Source organism: Sparus aurata, chromosome 11 (genome assembly GCF_900880675.1).
Source record: "Sparus aurata chromosome 11, fSpaAur1.1, whole genome shotgun sequence".
Classification (NCBI taxonomy): Eukaryota; Metazoa; Chordata; class Actinopteri; order Spariformes; family Sparidae; genus Sparus; species Sparus aurata.
In genome coordinates this window covers 31,591,552-31,608,141 of record NC_044197.1, presented here as the reverse complement: position 1 = coordinate 31,608,141, position 16,590 = coordinate 31,591,552, and the positions used below count along the sequence as shown (strand labels likewise).

Below are 16,590 nucleotides of genomic sequence, written 5' to 3'. Positions count from 1 at the left end.
CATACGGCGTTAAAACGGACGCTGGACGCAGCTGAAAGTCGAACATCTTTTTGCTTTTCCTTCGCATATGAACAAAATCATTTAGTTTAGAATAAAAATAATAACGTTTTTTTATTGTATTTATTTCAATCTATTTAAGGGGCTTTTTCAACTACATTGCGACGAGACGCAACGGGCCTAAAATAAGAAACAGATGTCTCCCAGATCCGTGAAAATCTTACATAAACCCCGCAGTTTAAATAATTCAGAGGTAGGAAGTATTTCTGTTCATTTCAAAATAAAGCCTCAGGTGTGAGAATGAGGGCAGCGCCAGTCTGACAGGTTTGGGACAGAAGAACTTTTTATTAAACATTATGAAAACAAGATTCTCAACAACGTTCCACTTTGAAGGTTTTTCACTTGTTGACACGTTAGGACACGTTCGTTGAATAAATATAGAAATGATATGTACAGATATACATTAACAGCACTGTGCAGAAGTTGACTTTCCTTTTGTTTTCTCGCAGTCTTCTCTCAGATCAGTTCGGTATTTTTAGGCTCTACTTGCCACAGGAAATATGACTGAAATTGGAGTTTATAAAACCAAAAAAAAAAAAAATCTGATAGAAATAAATAAAAAAAAAAAAGAGTTATTTTGGGGCAAAGGATTAATTTGCAGATTTGTTGCTAGATTCATTTTTGATCGTTTTGTTTCGGATTTCTGGGCTCACTCACATACACATCGGACATTTTGGGGAGCAATTAAAAATACGCATCAAATGGATTTTGTTTTTCTGTGGCATTTACTATGTAATCATTCCAGCTTCTCTCTCTTTCCTGCAAGTTCTTGCCATCCAACAGGTAGGCTTCATCGTCGGACACTTCTGCACAATATTGCACATATATCTAGGCAGCAGAAAACACACGAACCAGGGACTTCTTGTAGACAGAATAATGCATCGAGTTACTCCAAGAACAGTAAGCTCTACCACCAGGCAAAGTCTCCTCTTTTCAAAACTATCAAGCATCCTCCTATCAGACACAAGACCTCATTAAGACACCGGACTGCTGAACAAACCCGCAGGCCCGAGATTTTTTAATTCTTTTTTTATACTAAAAGTAAAAAGAAAAAAAAGGGGGGTGGGGGGGAACCATTTAACTAATTTTAATCATCAGGTTGGTGCATAGAGTTTTAGCAGCGAATACAGTCCTTGTCCATCTAATGGCCGAGGCTCTCACCTCATCAAATTTACATCCAGATCAAAGGTCCTATCAGTAGAAAACAAAACGCGTGTCCAGTTTGATCTCTTCTTAGTGCAGTATAGGCTCGCCTTTGACATTACACATGTTCAGTAGGAGGAGGATACCATAGACGATTTGCATGCTGTAACATACAAACATTTTGTATTAAGACATTTCGAATAATCCAAGCAACAAAAGCGTTTTTTTCTTTAAAAAGAGAAAAAGGTAAAATAACACAGGTAACTGTTTTTTTTTCTCTACACATTATGTACAGGTGGAAATAAATACAGTCTAAAATCTGGCTCAGTTAATCTCTTTTTGTCGTTTTGTCTTTTTCTTTTTAAAACAATAGAAAAGTTGATTGAAAATAGCAGTTAAAGACGCATCCATGTTTCGCAGTAGCACGTTGTTGCAATTTTGTCCGCAGTCCTTGCACCTCTCAGGGGGTTAATGGGGCAACATTTTGTGGCTTTTTGCATACCCAGGCCTTACTGATGGCAGGGGAGGAGGGAGAGGAGGAGAGAGAACCGTGGGCCATGCTTTCCATACACGTGGAAGGATTCTGGGAGATGACTGGAGGTTACCATACATGTCCTGCATGCAGGGTTGCAAATAGGGATGGGAAACTATAGACTTGCAATATTGAAAGGTCTCTTCTCTGCAGCACAGACCGCCTCACTGTCACACAAACAGTCTGTCGAGCCAAAACAGAGGCGGTGGTTGCAGATTCTTCTTCATCCGCTTCTCTTTCAGTCCGGTCTGATTTGAAAAAAGAAAGAAGAAGAAGAAAAAAAAAAAAAATCTTTCGCCCAGTTTTAAGACAAAATCATCTCTCTGAATTAAGACAGTCACGTTAAATGTCAGACTGGTACAATAAGACTTCTGATCAAAGAAAAGTCTACAGGCTAAGTGATCCCATGTGCTCACCTGACAGCTCGGAGTGAGCTTACAGAAGTTTAGCCGAAACATCTTTAAGACTCAAAATGCGCATCTGATGCTCGTTTATTGTGTCGAAGTCTTTTCTGTCGAGGGAATAACTGTAAACAAAATACAAACGCAGAAAAATATAAATAATGTAAAAAGGATGTTGGTGTGGGGAGAACTCAGAGTCTATGCTACAAACAGTCAGCCAGTCTCTCACATGAAGAACTCGGGGTTGGCCTGTTTCCCGGACGGATCTCTCGTGTTCGCGGGTCCGCCGGCATTGTAGGTCCGGCTGGCCAGCTTCTCGTACTTCTCCTTGTAAAGATCCCTCTCCTTGGCGAGGCGCGCCACGTCCTGCTTCAGCTGCTCGACCTGGCTTTGCAGGGTGCACTTCTCTGTCTCCAGCATGTGCCTCTGCTGGACGCGTTTGAAGCGGCAGGACTGCGCGTAGCCGCGGTTCTTCAGGGTGCGTCTCTTCTGCTTTAGACGGATGACCTCTTCTTTGCTGAAGCCCCGCAGCTGCCGGTTCAGCTCTCGCACAGTCATGCTGACCAGCTGCTCGTCCGAGAAGCGGTCCTCCAGGCGGGCGTGGTGGCCGTGGTGGTGGTGATGGTGATGGTGATGGGGCTGGTGATGGTGGCCCGCCGAGGCCGTGGTCAGGTCCTCCCCGACGTACTGCTGCCCGCGGAAGCCCTCGTAGGCCTGGTGATGGTGGTGATGGTGATGCGCATTACCGATGAGGGCCTCCACCGCGTCCTCCGGGGTCAGGTTGAGCGCCTCGGGGTTGATGTGGTGCTGGTAGCTGGGGATCCAGTACAGATCCTCCAGCTGAGGTTTGCCCGCGTTGCTGTGATTGTTGTTGCCGCTGCTGTTGTTGCTGCTGCCGCTGCTGTTGACCCCGCTGGTCAGGCTCTGGTTGGGCTGCGCGCCAGGACTCGGGGCGCAGAAGCTCGGCGAGGAAGGCACGGAGGAGCAGGGTGTGCTGATCGGGGTGGAGGACAGGGAGCCGGACGGGAGGCGGTGGCAGTAGCGGTCGGCCTCAGGCGGCTCCTTTTTCACCTCAAACTTCATGAGGTCAAAGTCGTTGACGTACTCGATGGCCAGAGGGCTGTTGGGCAGCTCTGCGCTCATGGCAAGGTCGGTGGCCATTTCAGTCCATGCGACGACTCCTGCCCTCACAGCCAAACCGACGGCGGGCAGCCCCCTCGGATACAGATTGCGAGGAGGATTAAAGCCTGTATGGTGTATATATAGACTCACGCACACGCCCGGTGCGTGGGGCTGCTGCAAGGCCGGCGGGTGGGTGGAGAAACTTTTTAAGGCTGCTCGCCTCTAAAACAACTTCTATATATAGTGGCGTGAATATACGTATGCATGTAAATGAACTTGTACACCTGCCAGTTCGCCTCTGCTCGCTGCTCTTGTTGACAACTTATCCCAGGTCAAATGCAAGCTTTAATACCAGGAGCCCCCGGGGCGGCTGAAACACGAGCCCGGTGAATTTGGAGACACCAACCTGTCTTGTCCTCGCCTCACCTCTGCAGCCCACTTGCCTCCTTGTGATTTACTGTCCTCGGCTCGATCAAGTGACACGAACAGAACAGATTTCGTCTCCTCCGTTCGGAGCGTTATAAATATTTTCCAAGCATCCTTCTTCGCCTGCTGCTGTTTACAACTTGATCATGGAGGCTCGGGCAGCGGACTGGAGTCACTGCAGCATGGCCCGGAGAGAAAGTTTCTCACACAGGCGGATCAGACGCTGTGTGGCGGTCACAGGGCGCAGCGCAAGCGTGCGTAAAGGTGTGCCAAAAAAAGTCCCGGGAATCCAAACTGGAATGGCACATGCAGAAGTTTTCAAAGTTCACATGCATTTGAGGTTAACCTGGAGCTGCAGGTGGAGCTCATACGTGGAGGGACAGGAGAGTCTGGTCCCTGTTCGTGTGGTCAGTCCAGATATTTTACTCAGCTTCGGTCCCCGCGGTCCTGTCACCCCTCACCGGGGCGCTCTGTTTACCCTACGTGTTGACTGTGTCTGTTATTATGCAAGAGATGATAAATTCCACTCTGGTTTTCTCTCCAACGGCCCTCAAATTGTTTTCACGGTGCAACCACGCAGTGTCACTGAGACGCTGGAAGGCAATCTGCTTTTATACAGACAGCGTGGCCCTCGACCCTCCCACACAGAGGTGTGACGGGCCAATGGGAGGAGATCACAGTAGGTGCATTTGCATTCTCCTATAGCAGAGCCTCCACTCCGGCCGAGAACAGCCGAGGGGAGCCGAGGGGAGCGGAGCGCGCAGGGAGAACAGGTGCAGCAGATCCCCCCCTCTAGTGACCGAGCAGGTGCTACTGCACGGAGGAGCGCGGAGTAAGATGAGAGCTCCGGCGGTTTCTCAGAGAAAAAAATGTTTACTCGGAGCAGAGAAACAGTTTTCTACGTCTCAAAACTGCGTGTCAGTTATGTAATAAGGCTGTCAGCATGGGTTTGGATTCCACAAGGGAAGAACATATCTTCCACAGGCTGAACATTCAAGTTATTTAACAGTGTATCGCATTATTGGGACCTAAACGTGGATATATCTGTGACTGAAAGAGCATTTATTATGACATGTTACTTTTAATTGTTACTTTTAGATCCGTTAAACGTTTAACCAACGTTCATAAATGTTAGAATCTGGAATGTTTTTGCTGTGGAACCTTTTGGACAGCTGAAACTCACTGAACATTAATCTAAGAAAACATTTTCAGGGAGCTGCAAAAATCCCAGGTAGATAGATAGATAGATAAGAAGATAGATAGATAAGCTTTATTTTCAGACTCAAGGTCCATACAAAAAAATAAAATCAAGACACACAGTACAAAAGGATTAGTAGTTTCTGCATCCATGGTTTTTGAAATTTTAAAACAACAAATGTACATTTGACCCCTAAAAAGCGTGACCCACTGAGGTGAGTTATCCTAATGTAGTTAATTGGCTAAATATTCTGACACACTGAGTAAACATGAGTCTGGTAGGTGGCAGTGCGCTCACACACAACCAGAAGAACACGCGTAGAGCAGGAAAAGGTTGAAACAATAAATAAACTGTTTTTCAACTTGTTAAAAATCATCCGCTGAAAAGGTGACATACGTAGACACATGGTTTCACTGTACTGCTGTAGGCTTATAGAGAGGTAACGCGTCTGTCCTGCACGATTAGAAACGAATTAAACGTTAAACACTTAAATAAAACACATTCTGCCTTATTAGCTTTAAAATCAACTTATTGTCTCTACTTTACTCATTGAGGTCTCTCAAAGGAAGCCTGTGGATCCTTCTGACACCACAAACTACCTAATTCATCAATACTGATCGATTTAAGGCCGCGCGCCCCTCTGCCAAAAATCAATCCGCATTTCCGCGAGCAGGCCGCGCTGTAGCTGCGCGAGGGTTAAGTATGATTGGATGGTGCTGGCGGTGGTCTGCCTGGTTTTCATTCGCAATTAACCACAAATTGCATCCCGTCTCATCTCTGCGGATCGACGCATAATTAAGCCCCGCGACTCCCTTCTGGACACATCTGTCTCTTCTCCGGGTGGTGGTGGTGGTGGGGGGGGGTTGATGGTATCACTGGGACAACGCTGCACCTGAGCCGCTTAGCCTTTTCAGCAGCGGCGCCCATTCCCCCCCCCCCCCCCGGGTCCCATCCACCCACCACCATATATCTGTGGGATAAAGTGCCGATCAGCGGGAAAAAAAAAACAGGTGGCAGTAAGTTTAACTTGGTCAGATGTGAACAGGAAAACCTTGCACAGCTGCTGAGCTTAACTTCCAGTCCGAAATGGCCATGAAATACGCCCCGGTCCAGCCTGCAATCTGCTGGCTAGGATGAAAAGACGAGAGTGAGATGAAGGGAAATCATATCAAGGTATTTTAAGTTTAGGTGCGCTAAGTCATTAGGGGAGGGTTTTTTTTTTTTCTCTCTCTCTTTTTTTTCAAATAAGCAGAAGCTGGCCCTCAAACGCCAAGCTAAGCAGTCTGCATTGAAATGGCACCTTTAAGAAGATCTGCTGTGGTCCATTCATTGTCAGGGGAAGGGGAGTGTCTGCGGCCTAGGGCTTGAGACATAAATTTTTGAAGTCAGGGTTTTCATTGTGCCTTTGCATATTGGGACTTAGCTGCAATTGCAGTTCTAACGATTTAAGCAAAACGGACATCAGCAAGGTGGAGGATCGACGGCGGGCTTTGAGTCGCCAGAAGGCGAGCTTTGAGCCAAGGTTGCCGCCGTCCAGACCAAAAGGACCGGCTCCAGGAGGTGGCTCAGGGTTATCTGAGGCTTGGAGGTTTTTGTCATCGCTGTTAAGCCACTAATGCTGCTGTGGAGGATTCAGCGTTAATTGTGTGGGGATGTGACATGCAAGCAGGCATGTGCACGGACACTGAAGTTAACAGAGAGGCTTTAGATTCCACCACATGTAGGAGGCCTCACTCGTATAGAAGCCACTTTGAGATAAAAAGGTTTGTTGTTTCAGAGCAGCAGGTTCTCCTGGTGGTAACATGCACCAACATATCTAATGAGACCTGGGAACAGGTGCCAGTGTTAAAGGTCAGAAGAGACTACATGAAACCCTCAAAGACTGGACAAACCAAACACCGTGACTGTTTCCACCAATGTACACGGACATGTTTAGTCTCGACTGTCAGAAAGGAACATGTGGAGATTCATAAAGCATGAAGCTGAGACCAGACCAGGCACAAGTGAGAGTTTTAAAATACAGGGCTGTTTCATTTTTGGTTTGTGGTCTTGAACATTCAAATCATCTCTCCCAGTGTGCCGCTCTGCTTTATTTCATCCTGGGGCTTCAAGTGAGTCCCACTCTGCCCCTTAACCAAAAACAAGCCACTTAAATTCCTTGACAATGAATGAATTTAACTCCTGACAGTCGAGATCAGATCTGTTGTCATGCCCCAACTCATAAATAAGGTGTATCACTGTCGTATTAATAAGTCAGATTATCAGATCATGGTACAATATGATCAAATCAGTCATTGCCAAGTACGTCAGATCAAAATTGAACCAATGTTTAAAAAAGCTTAGCTTTCTTTCCTGCTTTCCTTTCCTTCCTTCGAAGTTGGTGTGATGTGAGTTTATTAGTTATGGTGATTTGATTTAGGTTATGAGTTGGTTATCACATTGGCCTAGTCAGAAAATGTTAAACAAAAAGTCAAACATATAACTAAAATGCAACAACAACAACATCAAAAAGTCCTGTCAAAACATTGGTTGATCGAGTGTGTGACTGTTTTCCTTCACAGCTGTTTAGTAGCTTATAAAGTGCTGAGTAATTGTTCACAGATATTTAAATGGGAACTTTGAAAAATGATAAACTTCTCTCCACTGTGCGTGCACCCACACAATTTTGTTTAATGAACTATAACATCTGCAAACTTAATCAGCTTTCCCAATGATGCAAATCGCTTTGTCAAGAGACGAGAGAGAGAGAGAGAGAGAGAGAGAGAGAGAGAGAGAGAGAGAGAGAGAGAGAGACGCCACTCAAATCTTGCAATTCAGGTTTCCTACCTTCGAGCAAAAAGGGAAATACTGCAGCCTGTTCCCTCTTCTTCTTTGGTAATGTGGTCATTTGGTCATTTGTGTCTTCCTTCTGCATAGACAGCTGAGTTTTATACAATGTTTCCAGTGGGATGATACTTCTTAGAGGCTCAACAAAATATTTTTAACAGAACTTCCGTGCACAATGGAACTTAAAAATTAAGTGATATTTTCATGATTTCTGTGATACTGGATTGCTTCTGGACATTCCTGTTATTATGATTATTATCCACATAGGTTCTCTGCTACACTGATGCCTTCTTGCAATATGAGTAGTTTGTGTTCAACGTGTCATCTGTTGTGACCTAGTGGACTTGTTCGTCTTTGGTTTTGCATGAGCAGCCAAACAGTTTTCCCAATGGACTATCTATCTATCCATCTATCCATCTATCCATCTATCTATCATCTATCATCTATCATCTATCCATCTATCCATCTATCTATCTATCCATCCATCCATCTATCTAAATAGGATCAAAGTTATATTGTACTTAGAATTATTCCTCAAAACGTAAAAAGCTCTAAAGGAGAAACCTTGAACACATCAACCACTCACAGACATATACTTCAACAAAACAGTTCTTATCAAGTCTCCCCAACACACACACACACACTCAAACAAAAACACACACGATGAAGAATCACAGTTGACCTTTCTTTTTGTCTCTGCGAGTCTTCGTGGACAGATGATTTCTCTCCCTCAGTCTTCGTGCGCTTTTACTAAAAATTGAAATATTGATCTTAATTAGAGTTTGCTGAGCTCAGCAGCTAGCATTGAGGGTTTTAGACAAGAGGCGGCAGACATCTGTCTAAGGCACTTACGTCTTCAGCACAGGAGAGGAGCAACGCGGGTGAGGAGGAGGAGGATGAGGAGGAGGAGGAGGAGGATGAGGAGGAGGAGGAACAGGGAAAGAAAACGTGTGGTGAGAAGAGAAGAGTGATGGCTCCCTGTCTCCTGCCTTTTCTGAGAAACATGTCGAGCTCTCCATCTCCACTCACTGCTGTCAATACTTCTGAGAGAAAATCGAGTTGAACAGTCGCACACACACGCAAGCACACAAATATCCATCCTGACAACATATATTCAACACCGTTTAACTGGCAGTATGTTACAATCTGCACACAAACTAAAGTTTAGCAAATGGCTGCACAATCATAACTGATTATATCTCTAGCTTGTTTGACGGTTGGGCTCATGAATAATTCCGATACATTTAGAAATACACACTGAAGTATGGTGACTTTGTGAAGTATTCAGTCACAACTGGCTTTTTATAAAGCTGATTTAGAAGTGTAAAACTATTTGTGTGAATTAAGAAAACTGAGCATTGTCTTCTTCTCAAGGATAAGATCAGAAGAGGGACATCAATCTCTTGTTTGTGCATTTAGTACGGAGTAGGTGTCAGGACATGTGTACCATAGCACAGCATGCTGCAGGGGTAAACAGCAAACCTGACAAAGATATCCGTGTGCCAATTTGTGGTTTTAGGGGGAGTCTTGCTGTGGAAATTTTCTTAGAAAAAAAATAAAATAAAAAAGGTTCCTACGGTTTCCTTAAGTTGTGTCACAGTCATGTTGCTAGGTTTGGTACCATCATGCCTATACAGACTAGGAATAGACCGATTATCTGCCTGGCTGATTATCTGGGGGCCGATACTCAGCATCATTCCGTGTATTGTTATTGGTGACTTTCTCTGACAAACACTGAATGATCTGCATCTGCAAAGTAACTAAATATATCAAATAAATATAGCAGAGAGGAAGTTTAAAGTAGCAGAAAATACGCAAGTGAAATACCTCAAAATTGTACTTAAGAACAGTGCCATAAAAAAGCCACATCGGTTAAACACAAGACAAACCTCACTGTCTGCACCTGGCAGCCTGCTCTAAAGTAGATGAGCTACTGTTCATCAAGAGGTAGTTTCAAACACTAAGTGCTCCTAGCAACAACAGGCAGACCGATTTTAAAAGTTAAAAATGTTTTATTGCATGTGTCACTTACAGCTTCTATGGGATTTGTGCAGATGTATAACTCTAAAAGTCACTAAAAGTTGGACAACCATAAGGTTCAATTTGGCCTGCCAGATGTTTCAAGCAAATAAATATGAAATTAATCAAAAAGTCCTGTTTTTGCTGGGTTTTGTGAGGCAAAATGCTCTCCAAATATGTAGGAAATTGTATTTATTATTTTTCATAATCCAAGTACGGGGCTCCGAGTGACACTGTGCAGACATTCTGTCAATTTAGGGACTTGAGATCTTACTACCATTTTGTATCTAAACAACACAATTACTTTTGGCCTTTGTGTCACCATTTAGTTTCAGTTACGGCCTGGCTTACAGTGCTTTTGTTACATTATATATGTTTCTGTACCCCCAAGAGACATGTTCACATCATAGAATATTAACATGTGGAGAGGGCATCGACATCTAGCTTTTACATGGTTATTTTGCACTACTATTTTCCTGTTGATCGTATCATCAAAAGGTTTACACAGCTCCTCTCAACCAGATTGAAAATTAAAGGTAGGGAGGGTGTTTCTGGAGAAAACTGGTTGATTGTACAGTTATCAAATGCAGATGGTTTTGGGTTAGAATTTCATGAGAATACCAAACCAAAGCGTCTGTATTTGACGACGTGGGAATGCAACTCAACAATCAACTATCTTTTCTTACAGTTGCCTTTAATTCCTTTAATTCTGATTGGGCCAGTCTCTTCTGATTGAGATGGCTACATGCAGCATTTCTATTCTGACTGGGCTACTATTCCAATTATTAGTGGAATATATCAGGGTCTATGTAAATGCTGCTAATGTCATGTTTTTTGTTTTATTTTTTGCATTAAATGCTGTCTGAAACAATGAGTCTAATCACAGATGAGCACAGGAAGCATTTTAATTTGTGTAAGTGGAAGGAGAGGGTGATTTCAAATGTGACGTATGTGACTTCACATAGCTCATAGAATGGTGAGGATGAAGTCACTGTCCACTCATGTGTCTTGTCTCCGGGCTTTAAAGTGAGGGGCACTGCTGTTTCTGTCACCACCTTCCCAATGAAAACTCTCACAAACATGCTCGGGTCATGTGACGACACCAGTGCTCCCAAACAGAAACACACTCACAGCCTATAAACACTCTCACGGCACTGACTTCACGTGTTAAAAAAGAGTCTGTGAAACAAGATACAAGCAAGAGTTGATATTTTATTTGTCTTCTTAAAATTTACAAAACCGGATGAGAAAATCTGTGTTGTAAACACCCAAATTGTTATGTAAAACACAGTTAATGATAAAGAAGATAAAACTTTCAGGCCCTGAGTAAAGGAATTCAAAGGAAAAGACACATATACAGTACACCTGTCAGGAAAAACCACAGTGATCACAGTGTTTTTCACCTCCAGTGCTGCTGGTCTGTCGTCTCACAGCCGAGGCTTGATCTGCAGTTTTTTCTCTGTGGAAGAAAAACGACAAATTAAAATGAAAAGGTGAGTATTGGCAGAATTTAATTAACAAAAAGAATGTGTGTGTCTGTTCACTCATGTGTAACTGACTCTGATCTTCTGTGTGCTGAAAACTGCTAAAACACTGACTGATGACATCTCAGTTGATGAGTAAATGAGGAAGAGAACAGGACAACAGGGATGGATGAATGTGTGTAAAGGAAGCGTGCGTGTGTGTGAAGTAACAGTCTGGCAGTGATACATTGCGTCTGAGCTAATTTATGCAAAGTGAAGAGGAGCTTGTTTGGCTGAGTTCCACCTTTAATGAGGCTCTGGGCGGTGCAGTGTGTTACTGGAGGACCAGAGTGTCATTAGTAATACTTAAGAGCACAAACCAGCAGGACGGAGTGGGTGGAGCGACGACGAAATGATTCACACGTGTTTGAATAGAAAAATGCTACAGCAGCTCAGTTCTAGAGCTGTAAGTAATAGTTTTTTTTAATTTTCCATTAAACTACTGATTACAACAAAATGTCAGAAAATATTGTCAAACATGTCAATTGCAAGTTTCCAGAGCTCAGTGTGATTCCATTTACAATGACATAAAACAGAGAAGAGAATCTAATTCACACATTGTAAAAGTTGTAACTAGACACTGCTTGGCATTTCTGCTCGACATGTGACTTTAATAGCTGATCAGTCATCAACATCGTTAAGTTTCCTGTTGATTGATGCCTACGTTTATCTCTACAGTTGGAAGCAGATGTTTGTACAATTTTACAGTCTACTTTTTCATCTTCCCTTAGATTCTTGATGAAAACATGAGAGGAAAAGCAAGAAGCAAACAAAAAGAAAAATATAGAGTTACTCAGACTGGGCTCTCCTCCAGCACATCTAAACACCATAAATGCCCAAGACAATTTTACAGTTTCTGGATTTGAGCAACGCAATCGTTTGAATGGATATGAGGCCTAAGAACGAATCACAAAAAACAAACAGAAACTTACAAGAACACATATGAGAACATCTGCTGCAACAATATTATTAGAAATTTGGGCTGTGTGTGTAAGTGAGTGGAAAAGGTCAGAGGTCAAGTTGACTCAGGTCAGGTCAAAGGTCCTGCTTGTTTCCAAGCAGAGGAGACCAAATATAAACCATGAAAGAGAGGGAGGATTACTCACTGAAAAAAGAGCGACCAGAAACACCTCTGTTTATAAATAATAAGAGGAATTTTAAGGACAGAACAAACCTTTGGTGTTTTAGTATTAGAGCTAGGCATCATCCATTAGTGATGGCAGGCCAGAAAGGCTGCGTTCATCTGGACTCTGTGGGAGGACGTCCAGGACAACTATGAAGACTGACTATCTGTTGGCCTTAAGGAAGTTCTTGCAATCTGTCAGACTACTCGGGAAGGAAAAGCAGGGCTTGGCTCAGGCTGTGTTCAGCAGGGTGGAAGAGAAACGCTGACCAAGGCCGGGCATGTTGTTGAGCAGTGGAAAGAACACGTTCAGGAACTCGACCAACAGCTCCTCTCTGTTTGAAAAGTCAGGGGAAGCCTCATGCCTTACAAAGGTCTATGAGGTAGTTCAGAAGCTCCTCAGGGGCGGGCGCTCAGTCTGGATGAGGCTTGTGCTGAGATACTGAAGGCTCTGTCTGGAGACTGTTGGGCTGTCTTAGCCAACATGTTGCACTGATGTACGAGACAGTGCCTAAGGAATGGCTGACTAAGTTGTTGGTTCCCACTGTTTAAAAAAGGGATACAGGAGAGTTCTCCTATTATCGGGGTATCACACTGCTCAGCCTCCAAGGTGAAGCTTATGCAAGGGAGACTGAAAGAAGGCTCAGATTTACTGATACTCTCAAATTGAGGAGGAGCAATTCAGACACTGTACTGGACGTGGAGCAGTGGAGCAGCTCTTTGCTCTTGCAGGGTCACTAGAGGGGTAATGGAAGATAGCCCATCCAGTCTGTGACTTGGAGATGGCTTGTGATCATATCCTCCAGGATCCTTGTAGGGGACGCACTAGAGCGGTTGGTATGAGCCATTCGGTCCTTATATAATCAGAGTAGAGTAAGAGCTGTGTCCTGTTTAAGGCAGGAATTCAAAAACATTTCCAGTGGGTGTTGGGCTCTGCCAGGGGTTGTCACCTGTTCTGTTCCTGAATTTCATGGATAAGATCTCAAGGCACAGACTCAGGGGACTGCATGTCTAGTTTGGGGATCACAGAATTACTTCTCTCCTCTTTGCAGAGGATGTGGTTCTTCTGGCTCCATCCAGTGGTTTCAAGTCAACGTGAAGCACTCGATTTGCGAGTCAGCACCTCCAAGCGTGAGGCCATAGTTCCCAGGCGTAAACAGTGGAATGCTCCATTTAGGTAGGGATTGAGTGGTTCCCCAAATAGTTTATTTGCAATTTATTTAGAAGATGATTAGGTGTGAGAAATTGTGTGTATGTTAAGTCAATAATGCATATAGACCATTATAGATTCAATTTACATAATAGATGGATTTAGCCTGGAAATCATCAACTATGCCTGACTGAAACAACTGATGAACACAAAAGAAAATCTCAGCAATAGCTAACTGCAGATCTTCTAACAATGCGCAGTTAAGAGGAGTCTGATGATCCATGTCCAGCTTTTCCAGCTAAGCGGTGACAAATCTGTTGTCTCTGAGCAGTTCAAGTCTCTTGGGACGTTTTAATGTTGTTAGTCAATGAAACACACCTCTGGTTGGGAAACTAGTACATTTTTGTGGAAAACCTTACTTAAAGGACAAGTCTTTGCTAATTTTAAGGAAATCTTTAAAGAACAGCCAATGAAAAGATTTTGCTCAGCAAGTGGTGTTACAAATTAATTTATCTTGACACCATATTATTTACAGTCCGGTGAGTGGTGTCACCAACAAGGAAATAAAGTAAAATAAATACATTTTACAAATTCAGTCAAATAAGAGTAACCAGTGTTTTGTAGTGTCGGCCTGAATGCATTTGTGCATGTGCATCCAGCCTGCAGGGGCAGGTGGATGGTCAAGCCTGGGGAGGGGAGGACGGGGGAGGACACTGGAGGGGGGATGCAGCTTCTCTCCTAATCCTCTATCTGTCTGTCTGTCAACAGAGAGCTCAGCTGTGCCTCCATCCACGCAAAAAACTAAATATTATTACCTCTTTCCTCTGAGCATTATTACTTCTCCCCTGAGCATCATCACATTCACTCTAAATCCCCGCTCTGATCATCATTATCTGTCTGCAACTCAGACAAATCACCACTCCCCATTGACATAAACTCAGGCCTGATCCTGCGGCTTTTATATCGAGCACGATCCTTCCACAAAACGTCTCTGGTCAGAATGACTGAAAATCTGCACTTGATATTAAGTAAAGCAGATCATTCAAACTGCTTATTTTGAAATCAAAGTGGAATAAACGCTTTCCTAATGTCAGCTATAATTCCTCATGCACATAAAACAAGTGTGCAAATAACCATGCACCACCATAACGTACATACAGTAGGTAAAATTTGAGCTAAGATGTCTGCTAAATCTGATAGACGTTTACAACAAATGTATGAAAAATTTAAGTTTTCTCATGTTTTTTTTTTTTTTTTCACAAAAAAGGAAATGTAACTCTGTAACTTGACAACTGGACTTGTTTGCAATAACCCTATCAGTAGCCTCTTTCACACTGCCGCTTGCATGTGGGGATCCTGCGCCAATTCTCTGCACCCTTCCCTGTGTGAAAGTTTCAGATGCGGAGAGGGGGGGAATTTGGCTCCGGCGCTGATCCGCCTCTGGAGGTAGTATCAGGGCCACATTATTGGTGAGCCGTCCCAGTGTGAACGGATAATCCGGAGGTGCGGATCACAGAGAGTTTGTGATGGAAATAAATCACCGCAACCGTCAGCTCTCCGGACTGAGACTTCAGGGAACTTTCCCCGAGAAAACAGCCTCCGTCCCTGCGAGTGACAGAGTCAGACAGCGTCCTGTTTACTGATGGTGATTATGTATAATTATGTAATTTAGCGCGAAAAACTCTGTCACTTTCCAGGATGTTTGGTGGGTCAGGATCTCAATCACTACACATTATAACAGCATCCATATGATTATAAACTGTCCACGGGTTTAGATAGACAAGGAGAACACCTGGGGAAACACCGACGTCATCAACATGACGTGTACCGTCACGCCTCTTTAGGAGCCGCTGCGCTGGCTTTCTGTGTGAATTACACACGTGAAGGCGGAGATGCTTCGCTCTGTGTGAATCACCATCGGCGGAGAATTGGCGAACCACCACTCCGGAGATAATGCGGAGACGCTGTGTAAAAAGGGCTAGTATTTCCATGTTTTGTTTTTAAGAGTTGTTTTTTAAGGAAGGAGATATTGTTGTTGTGTTGGCTTCACTGAAGTAGAGGCAAAAAACTGAAAAAGCCAAAGAAACAGAGCTCCTCTGTAGTGTCTTCATAAGTCTCACAACTCACGCACATACAAACTCTGAAGCTTTGAAGCCCCAGAAATGGTAATCGATGCAGCCCTACTCTAAGCCGCTCCAAGTTTATTGGGTAACGTTTTTCCGTACCTTTAACCTGTGAGGTCTCAGCAAGTGGTGTGTCTGGTGCATCTGCCTCCTCTGGGGAGCTGGAGAGGGAGATGAATGATGGCAGTACCAGAGGACCTTTGGTGGGCTCACTTGGAGCTACCTGAGAGACCTCTGGGATGAGGACAGAGAGGCAGGGCCTAGAAGAAAGAAAAGACATTAAAAACTACGTTTAAGGATTTTAACTTCATAAATGAATTCAGATGATTGATTCATCTTGGTAAAATCTACTTCTGTGACCTCTTGGAGGGCTCCTTGATTCGGGCTCTCTTGACAGTGGCGGTGGCGGTGTTGCTTGCGCTTCGTTTGGCTCGCTGGCGGTGCTGAAGCTTACAGCGGGCTCCCCGAGCGCAGGACCCTGTCTTGGAGAAGTCTGGACACACCAGAGTGTGTTTCTTCTTACACTGGAGGTTAGAGAGAGGGAGAGTAAAACACAGAGGCACAGGTTTCAATTGTAACAGCTTTCACAAAGAAATGCAAGTCTTCTGATACAGTTACAGAACTCTAGTATGTGTGGATTCGGTTCAGGTCTTTGTTAATATATGTGTTTTGTGACGCTGACTTTTCTGATTGTGACAGAGATTGTGCTCTGGCTGTGAATTCAACCAACTTCTAACCTTCAAATCCAATCTACAATAACTTCTAAATCGTAAGCCTTAATGAAAATAATTTGCAAGTTTCTTAAACAAGGTGAAGTTTTCTGTCTTGAATAATGTGCCTATGATTTCACTACACAAAGTTAAAGACTGGCGTGACAGCATTTAAAGTAAGCAAAGGTACTTGATATTTTGTTCTTTTATTCCATCCACTCTCCTTCTACTTTTGAC

General features: G+C 43.7%; 2 protein-coding genes across 2 annotated transcripts in view; both read right to left on the bottom strand.

The window, feature by feature from the left end:
- Positions 1–320: 320 nt before the first annotated feature.
- Positions 321–4,273, bottom strand: mafaa (MAF bZIP transcription factor Aa). Its single transcript, XM_030432126.1, has one exon. It carries the CDS (start codon positions 3,292–3,294, stop codon positions 2,359–2,361), a length of 936 nt encoding a protein of 311 aa, XP_030287986.1. The 5' UTR covers positions 3,295–4,273; the 3' UTR covers positions 321–2,358.
- A 6,643-nt stretch (positions 4,274–10,916) lies between these two features.
- The window catches only part of zc3h3 (zinc finger CCCH-type containing 3), a 70,600-nt gene continuing 64,926 nt past the window's right edge, over positions 10,917–16,590 (bottom strand). Inside the window, exons 10-12 of the mRNA XM_030433047.1 lie at positions 16,004–16,167; positions 15,746–15,903; positions 10,917–11,183 (exon numbers count right to left, since the gene is read on the bottom strand). Coding sequence (XP_030288907.1) covers positions 11,152–11,183; positions 15,746–15,903; positions 16,004–16,167 — 354 coding nt within the window. The 3' untranslated portion in view covers positions 10,917–11,151. The remainder of the gene's footprint in view (positions 11,184–15,745; positions 15,904–16,003; positions 16,168–16,590) is intronic.

Bases quoted from the DNA above. Each gene is read 5' to 3' on its own strand.
- mafaa (XM_030432126.1), bottom strand. From the start codon at position 3,294: ATGGCCACCGACCTTGCCATGAGCGCAGAGCTGCCCAACAGCCCTCTG.